The sequence below is a fragment of the Scyliorhinus torazame genome, chromosome 21, assembly GCF_047496885.1.
Source record: "Scyliorhinus torazame isolate Kashiwa2021f chromosome 21, sScyTor2.1, whole genome shotgun sequence".
Classification (NCBI taxonomy): domain Eukaryota; kingdom Metazoa; phylum Chordata; class Chondrichthyes; order Carcharhiniformes; family Scyliorhinidae; genus Scyliorhinus; species Scyliorhinus torazame.
Window position 1 is genome coordinate 128,033,785 of NC_092727.1, and position 18,511 is coordinate 128,052,295.

The 18,511-nt window shown below is 38.7% G+C and overlaps 2 protein-coding genes and 1 long non-coding RNA gene across 3 annotated transcripts; 2 read left to right on the top strand and 1 right to left on the bottom strand.

Annotated features, from left to right (window-relative positions):
- Positions 1 to 150: 150 nt before the first annotated feature.
- Positions 151 to 8,957, top strand: LOC140398637 (homeobox protein Hox-A10-like). Its single transcript, XM_072487541.1, has 2 exons — positions 151 to 907; positions 6,260 to 8,957. The coding sequence occupies exons 1-2, from the start codon at positions 184 to 186 to the stop codon at positions 6,529 to 6,531; spliced, it is 996 nt and encodes a 331-aa protein (XP_072343642.1). The 5' UTR covers positions 151 to 183; the 3' UTR covers positions 6,532 to 8,957.
- Positions 8,958 to 12,288: 3,331 nt separating this feature from the next.
- Positions 12,289 to 16,122, bottom strand: LOC140398648 (uncharacterized). The gene is made up of 2 exons (XR_011937530.1): positions 15,964 to 16,122; positions 12,289 to 15,295 (listed from the first exon to the last, which is right to left on the bottom strand). It is a non-coding gene; the product is annotated as an uncharacterized lncRNA (long non-coding RNA).
- LOC140398641 (homeobox protein Hox-B9-like) lies at positions 14,832 to 17,717 on the top strand. The gene is made up of 2 exons (XM_072487548.1): positions 14,832 to 15,348; positions 16,058 to 17,717. Exons 1-2 carry the CDS (start codon positions 14,832 to 14,834, stop codon positions 16,297 to 16,299), a joined length of 759 nt encoding a protein of 252 aa, XP_072343649.1. The 3' UTR covers positions 16,300 to 17,717.
- Positions 17,718 to 18,511: the final 794 nt, after the last annotated feature.

The window sequence follows — 18,511 nt, forward strand, 5'->3', positions numbered from 1 at the left end:
CTGACTGGGAGGAAGTTGTACACAGCCGGCTTCTGAGGAGCCCAAGTAAAATGTCAGTTTGATAAAGACCTTCCACCGCCCACCCCCACCCCACCCCCACCCCCGCCCCCGACAGATCCCCCCCCCCTCCCCCTCCCCTCCGCCCCCCACTCCCAACCCCCCTCAGCAAATTAAGCTGCAGCTATGTCATGTTCGGAGAATTCTGCTTCCAGCTCCTTTTCAGTGAAGTCTTTAATTTGCTGCAGGAGGGCTGAACCTTATTGTCCCGGGGGTTATTTGTCCTCCAGAGCGGACCAGGGCTGCGGGGTACAGAATTGGCAAGTTGGCCGAGCACATCGTAAACAAGGGGAGATGAACACCCATCAAGGTATAGCTTTGATTCCACATCAGTACGTGCCAGGCATGGCAGGGTGGGCAACCCCGTCACCACCCAACCACACGGGCCGACCTCAGCAGATACACACTTATTCTTTCACGTCCGGCGTGAAGGAAGAAGCCAACTATTGTTTGTTAGACGGGGACAAGCAGTCGAAGACGCATTCGGACGTTTCTGTCTACCCGAGGGTGATTTCCGAAATCTGCACAAATGACAGTGGCAGAGTTCCCCTGCCCAGTTATTTCCGTTCAGAACCGAGCTATTCATCAAACAAACCGCCCGATTACAACCAGCCACCGCCAGTCACGGCTCCGTGCTCGATACCGTCCAGCATTTCCTTCACTTCTTCCTTCGCCACGCCGTCCTCCTCAAAACCAGGTGAAAAGGAAATAAAAGTGAGGACCGCAAAGGATCCGGGCCGCGGAGACCAGGGAAAGAATCCAGGGGGAAGAGAAAGTACATGTGTACCAGACACATCCTCTTTCCAGTTTCGTGGCTCTGATAAAATCCTTCCCGAAAAGGAAATGAAAGGTGGGTAAAATAATGAACGACAGGAAGATAAACATTTACAGGGCAGTGGGACCAGGGACAGTGGCAACATTCTCACGAGCAGCAAGGTGATTTTATTTAGGTCATAAATGGGTCTTTTTTTTGTCTCCAGCACAAAGATCCCTCAGTGCAAATTAATACCTTGAGTAGTTTGTAGGACCGGCCCGTTACGGCAGAGTGAATTACACGTTTAAGTGACCTTTTAAAGATCAAAACAGCGGACCGGCTCCTCTCCTGAAGACTATTCCTTAGTTGCAGTAGAAATCGCTGTAAAAGTTTCCAATAAAAACAACTCACCTAGGCAAAAACAGAGCATTATCAAAACCAAGGCATGTTTGAGAAGAAAACATAAAACTGCAGTTATATCAACTACAGAGACAAATAAAACAGTGGTTACATTACAAAGGGAAACATTATGCAAATATAGGCATATACATTTATATAGATAAACGATTTATGAACATAAATATGTAATCGTCATTATATGCACAGGTTCACAAAAATGCGTATGTATCATATAATTATAATTCAGTTATATGAGTACATCTATATGATTGCAAGAGTATATAATACACGTATTCACCGAGGCAAACAGATTGAACTGATTGGTTAATTCATAATCCACCCTTCTATTCATCTACCTTTACACATACAGCTCTATGTGTATATATGTGGGCAACTTTGCAGGGATTGTTAGTTCATGTAGATATTTATAAAATCACATATGTATTGATTAATATTATTTTAAATAAAACCACAAGCAACGTTCGAGTTTGAAGTTTTAACACTGCATTGGCAACCAACGATATTTTAAATAAACAATTGTGGTTGCTGGGATGTTGGATTCGAGTCTGTCAGGCAGTGAGTAACTATCCGAGCGATAGTCTATCGTTGATTGGTTCGTCTATCAAAACAATATAAAGACGCAATTATACTTTCCAAATGCTGAATATAAATAAAATGAAATTGGTCGCACCATGTGATATCTGCTTAAGCTCTATTAGTTGCCATGGAGCTCGAGTATGGCGCCTAAGAAAAATTACATCACACAGCGCTGCAGAGGTATTGCGGTAATGTATGAGAACTCGCTGCTCAGTAAGTTAGGAATAAAAGAACCACAGGGGCAAACAAATTGAACCGGCATCCTAATTTGTAATCCGAGGTACTCCAAATACTATTTCCTGGTAGGTATCCATGATTCCAATGCCTCTGATCTGATTCTAACACAATCTATGAGAACTGAGGTGAGTATAAAAGCTGATATCGGCCGATTATGTCAGAAAATGACTATTGTCTAACAGATAAATTATAAGCCACATTCTGTACCTTCCTGGAAAACATTTTAAATGAAATAACTATAGTCATTAACCCTCCCACCTTCCCAAGCCTGAGCCACTACACAGGAGGACAGAAGTGAATAAACACCAGGATGCAATAACTCGGAGGAAGTTGTAATTAACGTGGATCCACCATAACGGATTTCCTCCACCTACTCTCACACACATTAAATAATGAAACATTGCAAAGCAAAGACACTTCGGTAGCATAAAAGTCGGCAAACGCTTTGTAAAACCTTTGCAACCCCTAACAGTTCAAGTGGCTGGTTCCTTCTTTGTGTCTCTGTTGTGTGTTGTTGAGGTCTAAACATAAATGGTGAACTGAAGGGGGCTCTTCTTAGCAAACACTGATGTTTTATTGAGTATTTGCCTACACAATCAAATGACATAAATGAGGAATCTGTGCTAAGCATCAAGTAACAATGGGGCATACAAATGCATTTATTGTCATGCAAATCTGGGACATGTTAAGCACACGTTAAACTTTGGATTTGAGACAAAGTATTGTGAAGAGGCATCGATGCCGCTTGCCCCGCTGGATATCCAGAAAGCACCCCAGAAGTTAAATTACCTCCAGTTAAGGAGAGAGAACCATCATGTATTTCATTCGTGTCTCATCTTGAACTCTGTATGGGCGCAATGGCGACATTTATTGATAGCAACTAGACGAAATCAGCAGTGAGCACTCAAACCTCGGACTGAGTGATTCTGAAGTGTTAACGTTTTGTTCAAAATAACAACTAGACTTAGTTGGGGACTGTTATAATTTACCCATATATTTCCCCCGTAACTGTGGAGAATCTCCTGATTTCTCTCATATCAATTAGTTGACCTCCAATAAAACATTCAATCCTCGTCGCCTTTCATTTCCGTGTGGTGCAATATAATTGAATAGTTCTGATCTTTAAATATTTCCAATATATCACCGCTGTGCTCCATTTATTGCACAGCTCTGTTGGTGTGTCCAGTTTCAGGAGGTTATTTGACTTCCACGGAATTTCCATTCTTAGAAGATGTCAAAAGTCTGTTAGGAGAAAAGCTACACTGTACGACAACAACACTTCCGCCATCTTTGCTGCATTGAAATAACGTCAGTTTCACACAAAGAACCAATGGCGTGACGAAGCAGCAAATAAAGATGGAGGCCTTACATTGAGTTGAAATTTTGGCTGTTTTTAAAATTGAACTTGTACATAACAAAGTGAAAGTTAAACAAATCGTTTGTTGCAATTCATATCCATCAGTTGATTTCAACACAGTTTATAATAATATGTTTTATTGTTATAAAATAATAAGGACAGTTATAACATAAACCCGATAGTAGGATTCATACATATAATTTGTTGTACAATACAACCTTACAGAATGCTATTAACATACTTTCAGCAGTGAATAATTAGCTGATTGCTTGTAATATACATATGCATTTGCATTTTAATATTGAAACTGAACCCCAGGCCCTGTAGAACCCTATTTCTCTCCAAGCCCTTGCTGTTCCGGTCACTTGAACCTTGTTGAGTAATTAGCCACATTATAAATGCGGTCAGGGCTATTTGCTCACAGAATGCAGTTTCCACGTTCATCTTGGGAGCCACTCCATTAGGATAGAGTACTTGAAAAGAAAATGTGGCACATGTTTCATTTTTCACCCACAGGATCAGCAACAACAAATTGCTTCGCAACATCTTGTAAAGAACCCTATTTGGAGAAGCCTAGCGTGATTTCAGACAAATTTGATATAGTTCTTGTCATTTTGGACCTTCAGAGCATTAGGTAGACACAGCTGAAAGGGGAAAAATATAATTAATCCCTGACTTTCATGTATTTTGCCACAAAGTATTAATATGAAAAGTATGACAAATTGGTACATATGGATTACCATCGGATAGCCAAATCAGACAGTCAACTTTCCCAACATGTGTCCGGCCGTTACCATTTTCGAATTGTTAATTATAAATTCCTGACTTTAAATAATGTTAAGGACTGTAAGGTTCTGGACACATGCGATTAAAACTAGGGAATGATGATCTGACAGTGAATAAAGTAGGTAAAATAACACATTGAGTTTAAAACAACGGCCTGGCCAATCAATATTCGTGTATAGACCAAAAGCAACATAGGGCACATGCTGAAAATCTAAACGGAAAACTGAAAATACAGAAAATACACAGCAGGTCTTTGAGCATCTGTGGAGAGAGAGAGCCAGTTACTGTTTCAGTTCGTTCTGATGTATGGGCACGACCTGAAATGTTAACTCTGTTTCTCCCTCCACAGATGCTGAGTTGTCTGTATTTATTTCAATTTATAGACTCTTTCAACTGAGATATTCAGATTGTGTTTGTCTGCTCCTTCTGTGAAACTGAATGAACATTGGCTGGCAAGGAACTGTCCCCCGCACCACTGTTTATTGTATGGGCCGAATATTTTATCGATATCGGTCGACTTATGAGGTTATTAGTTTGGCAAATTTATGTACTTACAGAGGCTGAATGGATAAACAAACTTCCTGTGTTCCATAGTTTTAAACTCTTTCAATAAAGTCAAGAGCCTGCCCAATGAGTGGGTGTAACTTTAATTAACGGAATTACATCACCATTTGCTTATCCTGAAAGCTGTCTATTAAGTGGTTTACCACACTTAACAACATAGGAACATTAAAAAATTACAGCACCGACGGAGGTCATTCGACCCACCATACTGGGAAATGTTAAAGGTTAAACAATAGTTTTGTTATAACTACATGATTTAATTAAAGTACTTTTTATTACCTGAGGAGTTCAAGTAATTTGTGTTTTATCAGTGCAAACTGTAAATATGTTGCTAAACCTACAATTATATTGAAAATTCGATACACTGGCGCATTTCAAAAAGAAACACTAAAACGCGTCAACTGTTGCATTGAAATTAACAAAAGAGATGGAAAACGTTCAGCAAATAATGCAAAACGGAGAGCTTGATAAAGAAACCTCATGAATTTCTGTTGAATACACTTGAACCCATGTTTGTACTCCCCTGCCCTCTGTTCGGCAAAGGATGTATTTCCCTCACTTGCATAAGTCATAACTTTTAAGTGAAAATCCAGATTAATGCGAAATTAAAGGTTATTTTGTTATGCAACAATTCTGTTCTAAAACAATCCTTAATAAGGTCACCTGGATAAAACATTAGTTCTGCAAAGTTAATAGAAGTTTAAATGCTCTGAGATAGCGCAGGAAATAAATACGTTTATTTTCAACTATTGTCAGCAGAAAATTAATATAATCGATTCGAATTTGAGAGGTAATTGCCTGCCATGGTCAAGCTATAGTAACTGTGTTTTAAACACAGTGGTATGTTTATTAAGACATTTTCGGGTCACCCATGTCTTTTTGTACTGTTAAAAAGGAAAGGCTTGTTATGTATTGTCTGCCGCAACTTAGTCCATCACTTAGCATCTTTTTCTCGATAGAAATCAAATACTAATGGGGCTGGTTTAGCACAGAGATTTGAAAGCAGACCAAGGCAGGCCAGCAGCACGGTTCAATTCCAGTACCAGCCTCCCCGAACAGGCGCCGGAATATGGCGGCGAAGGGCTTTTCTCAGTAACTTCATTTGAAGCCTACTTGTGACAATAAGCGATTTTCATTTCATTTTTTCATTTCATTAATGCAACCTGTATTAAAAATGTTAGGGCAACCATTAGTTAGGCCTTCACTGTAGTTATCTGTCCAGGCGCACGGTTCCCCTTATGAAAATCTGGTGGAACTCTTATTTTGACAAGGCATAGAGTTACAATAGGACAGGTGATACTGCGTTATGAAACAAGAGCAAGTGCTAATGAGAATGGGGATAAAGCATGATCGGTTCACATTCCACTCATAGGCCGTGTGCCGACAATTGGGATACCTTTAGTGCAATGCCTGAACCATGGTCTCGTTGGCGGTGAAAGAAAGGGAGGAAGCACAGCATCCATTTTATTCTGCAGGTCGTTTGACAATTTGTTTTTCCCGATTGACAGAGAGTACAAAGGCTGAGAGTACGCTAAACTGGCTGACGGCGAAGGGCGGAAGAAAGAAACGCTGCCCATACTCCAAGCAACAGACACTGGAGTTAGAAAAGGAGTTCCTCTTTAACATGTATTTAACTCGTGAGCGCCGCCTAGAGATCAGCCGGGGCGTGAATCTAACCGACAGACAAGTCAAAATCTGGTTTCAAAACCGAAGAATGAAACTGAAAAAGATGAGCAGAGAGCACCGAGTTCGAGGGATATCGGCTACTTTCCCTAACTGATGAAGGAGCTGGCGCTTTTCAAATAATCTAAAATATAGGAGACGGTGAACGATATAACGCGTCTGGTTGAATCAGTTTGAGTGCGACAACAATACTGATGGGATGGGGGGGGGGGGGGGGGGGAGGGGAAGAGGTTGCAAGTTCAGAAGTCTAGTCACTAGAACAACATTGAGGCAGCAAAGGAGAAGGGACATGGCCGGATGAAGGGCTTGCAAGTTCAAAATAACTAAACATAACAAAAAGATACTGCTGCGTTGTTGAAACTGAACACAATGTGAAGACACTCGTTTACTGGCCAAGCTCGTTAATTTGCCGTCAGATAATTTAGTATCCTTTCGCTTAATTATGAGGAAAGAAGCAGAAAGGATGTTCCACAAAGGCAATAAAATCTGACTTGCTTTCTCCATTTTGTCTTTTTTTCTTGGATTTAATAGATGTACAGTTAGGGTTTAATGCCTACAAAAGTAATCATCTTAACGTCTGCCACATCCTCTTATTGAGGGGACACCAGAGAAATCCACTCCTATTATAGCACTCCATCTGCGCATACATACTTCACGCACAAGAGTGAAGCACTTGTTAAATTATAGCAAGAAACTAACCGCAAATGGGCAGGCATATTGAAACAATTAGAGGTCGATTATTATGGGAAATCCTCGGTCTACCAAAGGGTAAATTTTGAATTACTACCGACTCATGGGTTGATGTGTTACGATTCGACTTAAAACAAAGGTGTTTCTGAAAACTATGGGAGGACGTATATGTAAAACCCTATTTTCAGAGATAGCCGTCCTATAATAAACCCTCCTTGTTTCTCAATATGCAATATACAAGAATAGTTATTTATATAGGCTATTGAATGGGCACTGAAACAATTATATCAAATAATGTACAATTATCTTCGTTTGTGTCATGTACATTCAGTAGTTAATGTCACCAATGTAATATCATTTATGGTTTGTTATTAAAATTCTTCCAAGGGTTCTCAATAAAGCCTTATCAGTGTTCCTTATCAGTGCACAGACTCAACGTGCGGTTGAATAGAAGTACATGGAAATAACCAAACGATGAAAAATTGCATGTAGATTTCATAGCTATTACAGTACTAATGCTTGCATTTATTCAGCGTCTTTGGCGTCGAAACGTCGTAAAATGTTTACGATAATTTGTTTTTGGAATGCATTTGAATGTATTGCAAATGAACAAAATACTCTACCGTTGATTCGGCTTAAAATAGTATCTCATAGCTGAAGACATCATTTAAATAAAGATTTGCAGAAGAGGTAAAACATTAATTGGATCCAAATTGCTTAACATAAGCATTTAGCTATAAGAAACAAATATCAAGATCGAACACTTTTTAATGACCTTGTTACAATTTTACGAGAGGGCATGATCTTATGCAGCTTTTGTCTTCCTTTGACTGACGTCAAATGGCTAAAATATTAATGGACTAACCTTCACATTGGCTCATATCTCTTGAATGAAAGACAAAATCTGCATAGATTATCGTTACTTATTAGTTTCATTTTATTATTGAAAACTGCTATTGATCTGTTTTCGTGGGATGTACTTGGACACCAACGTGCTGGACAAGATTCAGTCCTAATTTCATGGTTTAATTTCTTATTCTGTTCCACACCAGAAATGTGACGTAAAGCTTCCCATCGAAATGTGAATGGAATGTGAGAAGCCAATAAATTAACACGAACTCACAGTAAAAATTGCAGCTTAAGTATATCAGCAAACTGAAATAGAGAAAATCCCAGGCAAGTTCAGTCACTGACCTGGAGGGGATCAGTAGTTTGTTGGTTTGAACTTCTGTTACATAAATGTTGTGAATATACAGCAACCGGTTAAACCCCAGCTTCTAGTATACCACGAGTATCGATTACATTTCTTGCAGTGAACTCCATGCTTAGTGGATATTATACACGACAATTAAAATGTGTTTGTCCTTATGAATAACCTGTCTTTTAAATGTTAATCAAACTGTCTGACAAACTATGGTGGTCTGTCCTCTCAATTGGCTTGACGTGTATGTTTTTAGATAGAGATTTACAAATACTAAATGTGTAATGTCAGATAAGATGTGATATTTATTTTTAAAACATATAAAGTTGTTAAACCAAAGACTATTAAGACTGTGTCCATTATCTGATGTTTACTGCTATGCATACTGAACTCCGCACAATATACTTGTAAGAGGAGTCCATGAAAGGAATTGTTAATATTTGGGATCATTCACAAATAACTGTTAAAATGAAATGCTTTACTTTCATGGTGCAAAGTAAGTGTGGAAAGTATTTTTTCTGAGGAGCATGGTCTGTACATTTCACGACTTAAGTCGGTTGCATTATTTCCTGGGCCTTATATTAAAATGCAGATTTAAAAATAACAATTAAATTTTGTTGCATTTTTAAAAAGTTCTTTGTACTTATTTAATGTCGAAAATCCTGTTAAGTTTTGTTGTGGCCATTTGCTCTTTAGTGGCTCTTTCATCAAGTCTGGCTTGTATATATCATAGACGTTGGTTGGCTGATTGTGAACCCGTGAAATTGACCTGAAATGGACAAGTTGATGGTTGAGAAAAAAGGCCAGGGAATTCCGATGTTTCCACCACTAAAGAAAACCCTGCAGTTTGAAATTTATTTGGTATCCGGTGTCGGTGATTTAAATACTATCGAGACGGTTGTAACTGACTGTGGGCACTGTCGATGCTCCAAGGACGACCACGTCCGCTTTTGTAAAGTTTTATGGCTTGTAAATATGTTTGGCAATTTGCTGTCATGTAGGACTTGTTGGACTTGGGCAGTTTCGCTCGGAGCGGCGTGCCGCACAACATAGCTTTGAGATCAGGAAAATGGTCACACTTTCCTTTGCTTGACAAACTTCAAGTGGAAACTCGCCAACTGTTGCCCAAATATGTTTTCAAGACTTTGGATAACGTGATGGAAATGGTAGGGCATTGTTGTCACGTTTAACGGCACTTTACCAGCGATCTTTTAAGGCTGGTTACAATTATATGGGCTTTGTGGTGACTTGAATGTTTGGCTCTACTTAGGTTTGTTGTTACAGCGGTCTAGCGACTTTGTTAGAAAGCAAAAACGTTGATTCTTTGCCATGGTAATGATGCAGCATAGTAACGCCAATTGTTTCAGCTTCTTACATGTTTATTTGCACGCTAAATTAGACCGAAGCGTGGCCAAAATGGGGTGATCTGCCCTGTTAGAATAATTAAACAGAAAAAGACACAATTTTGAAGTCGGCTGTAACGGTGAGATTTTGAAATGGCCTCCCTTCCTTTTCTTTCCTGTAAACATGAGATATTTTAATTAATTAATTAATTACATTTTAAAGAATAATGTGTAGCAAAATACATAATTCACAATGATGCTCTTCATTTAATGTTCGAATTGAACTCAACTCGTTAGGACCAATGTATGGCGCAAGTGAAATGGAACTGTTGTGTGACTTAGGTAGTTTCATGTTGTTGGGCTTCTGTTTGATCGCAGTGACAGGAAACTGCCTGAATTACTCCAGTTATGGTCATCGCAAACTTATGGATGTTAGTTTAACAGAATCTCTGGTGTGTTGCTACCCGAAGGAATGGTTTCTGTGACAAAATATGTTACATATTGTGAAGATATGGAAGATGGTCCCATTAACAATTCTAACGCGGACTGTTCCTGCAGATTATCTGAAATAATAATCTATGTAATTATTCTCCGTCCGATGCGCGGATAGATCTAAAATAACTATTCTTGTGCATGGAGAGTGTAGTCAAGTTTTAAATAATTCAACTTCCGCATATTTTTCTAGTGGTAAACGTATACTTTTGGAATTGTTTTGTAATTACAAACATAACTAGTTGGATCTAGTTTTCTATTATTTTGAAGTAGCTGCGTAGATAGATCGATTCATCATAGGTACAATAAATGGATAGATATATAGGTTATCAGCACAGATAGGTCAATTGCGCAGCTGTGTAAAGTGTCCTACCAAGTTTAAGTCCGTGACTGGTATCTGCACAGTCTAAATAAGCAAATGCAGGCTTTAAAAACAGGCTAATTAAAAATGCACGGAGCAAGGATGAAACCGAGCAGATAAACAACACGATTTATTTCTGTATCATATTCATTTAATTTCAGTTTATTTTTTGCACAATTGGAATATGATCGACGGGAAGCAAATGTTGTACACTGGTGGGTCAGAGGATTCCTCATTTCCCCAGTGTCAAGTTATCAAGGTTTGCAGCCTTGCTATAATGATATGATTTTGTTTAGTTATAATGCAATGCGTTCAGTCATAAATGATCATGTAAATATTACTCAACCATTAATGATGGCTGCTCAGTCTATCACAACGTTATTTTATATTAAATACAAGAGGCCGAACTATATTACTGCTATGAGCCACATCTGACTATATTTCACAGGATTTTGAACTGGAGGCATCCAATTGCAGGAGTGCATGAGACAGGTTTCCAATTAGACTTTCTTCCAGACGAGGACGCTTTAGTATTGCCTTCATCTATTCATTTTTGGGGTTTATATATGGAAGTATAACTTGAGGGAGTTTGCACAGATGTTCTTCAATTCGTTCTCTTTGTCAGTTTGGAACCTGCAAATTAAGTATGGGCTACTGTTTAAAACACATGCGGAGATACATAAACCGCGGTCACTTAGCACGCCGAGTGATATATAGAATGGAACCTCATCAAAGGAAAACCATGAATTCACACTTTAACAACAATTAGGTTACATAGAGTGTTCCAATTATAGACTGCAGCTAATTATAATTTTTCACCATCTGTAGTATACAATTTAGTGTGAAGTTGTTTGATTTGTTTTCATGCTCATCTACATATGACCAATGGATTATGAATTGAGCTAAAGGGTGAATGCAGCAAATAAACTCTCAACTGTTAAAGATGTCGGAGCGTCTCTAACTGCTTTGGAACTACTGGAGTGGATAGGATTCCACAATGTGCTGTAGGGACAAGAAGAAAGGGTTTACTTCCATGTATAGTTAGGCCTAAATTGAACGTCCTTCTTTAAATCTAAATGTTGTATTTCAACCCAAATTGCCTGAAGCGACCCAGAACGACTTGTCTTTGCCTACTCAAAATGTCAGTTGTTGTTGTCTGAAGACACCATTTTGGTTGCCAGAGATCCGAATATGTGTTTTTTAAATGCCTTAAAAATATAGTATATAAATTCGCAATTTACAAGAAAATTTACCCCAATAAAAGCATATAAATGCATTATCGCGACAGTATAGAAACAAATATACTAGGAATAGTAGGAATATGGCAATTTATCCTTTTGTGTATTATTGTTAAAATGCAGTTCCCATTCGTTGCGCTCAAGTTAAGTTTTACATCTATCCTCATATATACATACTAGTGCCTCCAATATTTGAAAACACCTCTCGCAATTCACTTCCTCATACAGAATTATTAATTGATACGAACTTTAACTTTATTTGTAGTGAAATTTTATGTCATCAAACAATTTGTTTAAACTGCGGTTTGTACATTTAAGACAAGTTTTAATTGTAAAGGTGGAACATTGCAAGAGTCTATTTGATATCCAGAATTTCATTCCCAACGGGAAAGAACAAAGGTCGGTGCTAGTGTCAGATTGCCGCTTAAAACGCTGAGTTAAAAGGTAGGCCAGCAGCTCCACACCGTAATTTGCACAGGAGAGTAACCGTTTTCAGATTGGTGAGATGCACAGAAAATAACGTGGCACATTTGTAGTAAACAGATAAAATAATTTATTTGTTCTGTGAGATAAGGACAGTTAATTTTCTTATAGTTCGCACACTTGAAGCGCTTTAGAAAATACATATTTGTGGCGTTTGACATTCTATTTTCTTTCGGTAGAATAAATGTCTTTAAATGCATTTATAAAAGAATCTGTTGAAGAATTGTAACCAGAATTTTTAATGTTTGATAATGTATACAAAAATCACCAACATATGCAGATATCTATTTTACTGATAACTGAAACATTCATTTGATACCAATTTTCGGACTAGATTTGCAAGCCTAGCAGGCCCTATATTGCAAAATTCTCCCATTGAAATAATCTCCCTTTTAACTATCTGGATTGGATAATATTCACGTTAAAGATTAACATAGCTCCGAGCATCTTACCGATATTAGGAACAATTTTTAACGTGCAAAGCCTTGAAGTGTACAGTAGTGCCAAATTAATTTTAGTCTCGTTTATCCTAAACTTTTGAAATCGTCAAGGAGACGAAATTAATGATTGGAATGTGAGTGCCGTTGAGGGAATAAATAAGTTGTTTTCAATTTAATACAATGCTAGCCAAAATAATTCAAATCAAAATACAAAACAGATATGCACATATTGGGAAACAGAAATGGCCTGATGCCAACAGTCATGTCAAGCAGATAGGTGGAGTTTTATGCCAATTTGTTCTAATATTTTGGTATTCTCATATCATAGAGTCTTATAGCCAAGCCAGCTCCTTGCAAGTATTTTTTTAAAAGTTTACAACGAGAGGATTCTTTTGGAGATTCAGGATAAATTCACATTAACGAATAATCAGTTGGTGACCTCGCCCTATGATTTGCTCAATACCTAGATACCCACGAATGCGATCTTAATAGAGGCCACTGTTATAAACGAGCAGCTCTCGTCAGAGTCAACTGTTTGTCAGCATAACGGTTCAAAAATTAAAACTGAAATGTTAGTCGAATCATTCCTGAGTCCAAAGGAATGAACATCTATTTAGGTTCGAACTAACTTGCTCCTTGAATTGAATTGAATAACACATTTTGCTTCATCAAACGTTGACAAAAATATAGTTTCAAAGTGCTTGTAAACAATTTACCGCTTGTATTTTTTCTTATTGCCTCCACTGCTCGTCCTGTGGCTTGAGTAATATTCAAGTCTCTTCAAACCCAACTTCTTTGCGTCAACTGAATGATAAAAATCTAGCTTATTTCATTCAATCTTCTAAATGAATTTGTTAAAAGCGAAGTTAAATATTAGTTTTCATTAATGAGTTACATCAAGAAAGTGGATTTGTAAATTGGATAGCCGAACGCCCCTGCCTCCTCCGTCCCCCATGAAAATCCTCCATAATCCAGTGACTTTGGCGGTATTTGCGTATTTCACTAGTGGAAAGTGATTGTACAATCCCCATTCACAATTTCTCCCTAGCTTCACGACAAAAAATACCTTTCTTGGCACTTATTCTAATTGAAAGGACGTCTCCTAAAACAGATGGAAAAGATAACTAGGGAAGACGTGGCTTTAACTTAACTTTAACCCGTAACAATTTATGTAAAATTTTAATACAGCATAATTATTCACTTGTTCATTGTAGTTCAATGCTGCTTAAAGATTGGTTTGCCTTTCTCCTTCTGAAGTAGCTTTGTGAGTAATTTAAAGTCATGCAGCCTAACAATGCAGAATAATATGTAGCGTGTCTTTAATATAACAGTGAGCTTTAAGAGCTTACAAGGGGACTTTTTGTCCTTGTTGGTTGGAAATGCAGGAACCGGAACGAGAGACTACCTTAAATCCAATTGGTTCTAATCTTGCTCAATTGCAGACTTTTGCCCAAATTAAAATTTGAAAGAAATGGGACCGAATGGCTTCTCACGGGTTGGGAAGCGCATTTTCACACCAATCTCTGCGATATAATGTCCATGGTTGTTACAGCAATGCACACATATCTCTTGCAAAACATCGGGCTAATATCATTAACTGTAATCTGGGCGTTCCAAATCGCCAACCTCACCAGCTTCTTGTACCCATCCAGCACAAATATCACAATAATTATCTGCTGCGGTGATTATACTGAACACTTATTATTAGATAGGTTTAAGGAAATAACAGCAACAGTACGATTGGCGATTATGAGACCTGGTGTGAGAATTTGTCACACGAGATAAGATTAATTAGGAAGCAAAATAGTCCCTTCAAAGATTGTCTTTTAAATGTAAATACGTTTTAGATTGTTAAGGCTAGTTGCACGATATGTATATATGTGTGGTACTTTTCGTTGTTTAATCCCAATTTCACCTCTAAAAGTATTTAATACGGGGGGGGGGGGGCGATGTTAATTGTTTAACCCCCATTGCGGATTGATTTACGTTTTATTGTCGCTTTGTCGGCCTCATGAAAACTTTAACCAATCGTTTCACAGATAGCCCACAACATATTAGCTAACTCTACTTTGTTAGTTGAGAAGTTGAGTGAACAATTTCTAGTCTTACATATAATTTCCCAATGAATCGAACTGTATGATGTTTGAGAATGTCGATCTCTGGTGCTATTAGTAACTATTTTGTCGATTCACTTATAAGTCACGAGAGCGAGGGATCGCCTGCAACAAAGTTCGCTTCGGGGCAATATATAGTCTCCAGGCAGCCGGGGGTCCCCGAGCACCCCGAATTTCCTGCTTGTAATTTTCAACCGAAATCTCCCGTGTTCGGTGCCTCTTGGGCCCCCGTGTACGCTCAGTCCTCGGGCAATGTCTCCACGTTGTACCATCCATATGTCCAGTCTCACCCCATCCAGCCTGATAGCAGGTACATGCGGTCCTGGTTGGACCCGACCGCCAGGGCTGTTTCCCTCCCCGGGATGCCTTCGAGCCGTCACGATTCATTGAAAACAGAGGTACTGGCGGGTCCAGGCGGCGAACCCTTACCAACAGCGCTCCAAAAAGTACATGGCGAGTATTTGGAGAGCGAGCCCATTATCTCCGGGAAAGCGCCGTGCTATGAAGACAGTATATGTGGAGAGAAGGCAGACAAAGAGGCGTCAGAACAAAGTAAGTTGTTCGGGAAATATACTTGATTTAGCTCAGAATGAAAATAGTTTACGAACGTCATGCAAAAAAACTTGCGACTGAAGTAAGGTTCCAATTAAAAGGCAGTTTGCTTTCAGTTTAGCCACAAGTATTTAACTGGTTTTATATTGCTTGTTATTTTATACGCCTCCGTTCTGCTTTTATGAGCTACACAAGTAACCACCTGCAAACCTTTAATGACGGGTTTTCCAGTCTGTCTTCTACGAGGCAATAAATGAATGAATAAATAAAACCTATTCCCTCTTGTTATTTTCCATTTGAATTGATCTACTGAAGAACCGTGAGCGCAAATAAAATGTGCAACACACCGTCTTTATGTCACGGCGCAGACAAGGCAGAAATAAAGCAATTTAGGACGTAGAATCGGGTCTTCGAATTTACTTCTCAAATGCAAACGTGATAATGAACAAAAAAGTTAAATCTAAACCACTCGAGGACGCCCAATGGTTTTCAATACACTTTGCTGAACGACAGACGCTTTAGGAGTGACTACGGCAGACCAACACACACACACACACATGCGCGCGCGCAATCTCAATTCTTAGCTCTATCGATATAATTGTGGAAGAATCCTACCATATGCAGTGCAATGTTAGAAGTGCATTGAGAAAATATGATGGCGATATAGTTCTTATTCTGTACTGATTATTTTTCCTTCACTGATCTTCAGACAATCCTTCTGCAAATTGGTTACACGCTCGCTCGACGAGGAAAAAAAGATGTCCTTACAGCAAGTATCAGACCCTAGAGTTGGAGAAGGAATTTCTGTTCAATATGTACCTCACGAGGGACCGGAGGCACGAAGTAGCCCGTCTTCTCAACCTGACTGAAAGACAAGTCAAAATCTGGTTCCAGAACAGGAGAATGAAGATGAAAAGACTCAGTAAGGAACACGTAAAAGAGTTCGAGTGACTAGCTTTGAGTTTAAACTTTAGTGCGTAGCCGGTTTTTTGCTGTCACTGCAACATATCCTTAAAGCAACGTAGTTCTGAGAAAAAGCAACATGCATCCACAGCAAAGAATGGGCAGAATGTAAGGTTTACACATCCAGCAATTCGGCTATTTATTTCGAACATTTTAGTGCATTCATTCAGGGAATAGAGTCACGTGTAAAGGATTTTATTGCAGGATATTAAGAGATAGCACTTCCTCTCATTCTCATCCACTATAACAGCCAGAGAGCGCAGCGAGCTTTTATTCCCGCCACCTTTTCTCTCTTTATGGCTTAAAAAGAAACTTCGTGTTATTTATAAATTGCTACAATTTCTGTGAATGCTTTGGTGTTGGCCTTTGACGTGGGACCCGGATAGAGCGCGTTCCAAAGCAGCGCTTTACAGCAAGGATCGTTTTACCCTACGATTAAATATATATATATATATTTTAATCTTTATCGATCCCAATGATTTAGCATGTCTTGTTTCTAATTGTTTACATGCGAAAACGAATGTTTAGAATTCATTTCGAAGACGTATTATATCGCGGTTGATTTAAGTGGTGTTTTCCCTATTCCTGTATCTCATTGATTTGAGAATTTGCTTGTTTCAATGGAATTGTGACTACTGTTTAACTCGATTGGTACTCTACCTTATGATCTTTTCTTCTGTAACCCCTAGCCTGTGTGTTCGAGTGTGGGTCTGGCGGTTTTGTTTTGGTGTGCAGTATGATGCTGCTAAGGTTTAAATTAGTAGCCTTTACCTTTGCTAAGAGTTTGTACAACTGTGAGTATTATCACGTGGTTCCTTCCTAACGTTGTTATAATATTGTAGTAAGCAGGTTTACTGTCGAAGCGAAAATTTAACCGTTTGTCGTCTAGAATTTCATGACATTTTAGAACCAAAACACTGTTTAGGAATAATCTGCCGTATTAGATTGCCGAACAGATTGCATAAAAGGAGAAATACAACACGGAACTGCTCAAACGGATAATTTTTTAAAACAACAGCATTCCTGGTGACGACTTGTTTGAGAAAATCTCACTATCTCTGTCTGTCTGGTGTGGAATTGTTGTTTATATTCTTGTGTTTCCAGTTTGTGCAGATTTATCATTTAAGGTAAACGAACTAACTATTTTATGTAAAAGAAAATCCCATTTCTAGGTGACCTTCATTTTTAGTTATTTTTTTCCGGAGCTATCCGACATCAGCAGCGCGCGGTTGCACTATTTTAATGTGATTTATTACAACTAATAATAAATTAAACCCACTGAATGATTTAAAGTATTTTGAACCCACCGTTCTTTGAACACCTAACACTACAATCAGTAGATGAAAATATGAGAATGTATTCAAAACGGCTGCAAAATAAAATGCTGCTGAAAATTTGGGAACGGATTTTCCACGTGACCTCGCGTCTCCTTTCACACTCTTGCCTCATTCTTGACTCTGAATGTGAAACTCTTTCTGTGACTTATGCCCGGGAACCAGACCCATTAAAACAAAGTAAAATCGCTGTATTTACACTCGATGAATAATTACAGACATTGGACAGACGTATTTAGGAATCTGAGCAGAAAGGCAATCCCCCAAATCTCAACAAAACAAGATTATGTATCTAATAAACCATGAGGCAATTTCTGGGGAGAAAGACAGTAGTTATCCCGGGCAACGGACAAAAGTAGGTCAGTATTTTTATCCCATTTTTCCCGATAAATCCTCTCAGACTGGGCACAATGGCGGGTCGTCAGGAGAGAGCCTGCGTGCACGCCACCGAGGAGAAGAAGCATAAAAGTAGGCAAAGTGTCCCCGAAAACAATGTTCAATGGAAATGCCTCAGACTTATGAAGGAATGATAACCAGAGAACCTCGCTGAATGTGACATCTTCTCAAGCTGTTGGTATGGACGTAAACTGCAGAAATTCGGGTTTCATCCCTGGAGAATTGGTCGATATCTCATAAGTTGCTCACTTATTTTTCATGTACTTATCATTAGAGGATCTGAAATATCCTGGGCTTTGTGTTCTTTTGACCCATTCATTAACTCTGCAAAAAGCAAATTCTACACTAAACTCATAATCGCATTCATCTGCTGGTTAATTTGCATATTTTATTATCCAATACATATCAGGAAGTGAGTGAGCTCATTACTTCTTGTTTTGCACACACTGACTCTTAAGAATCGCAGCCTT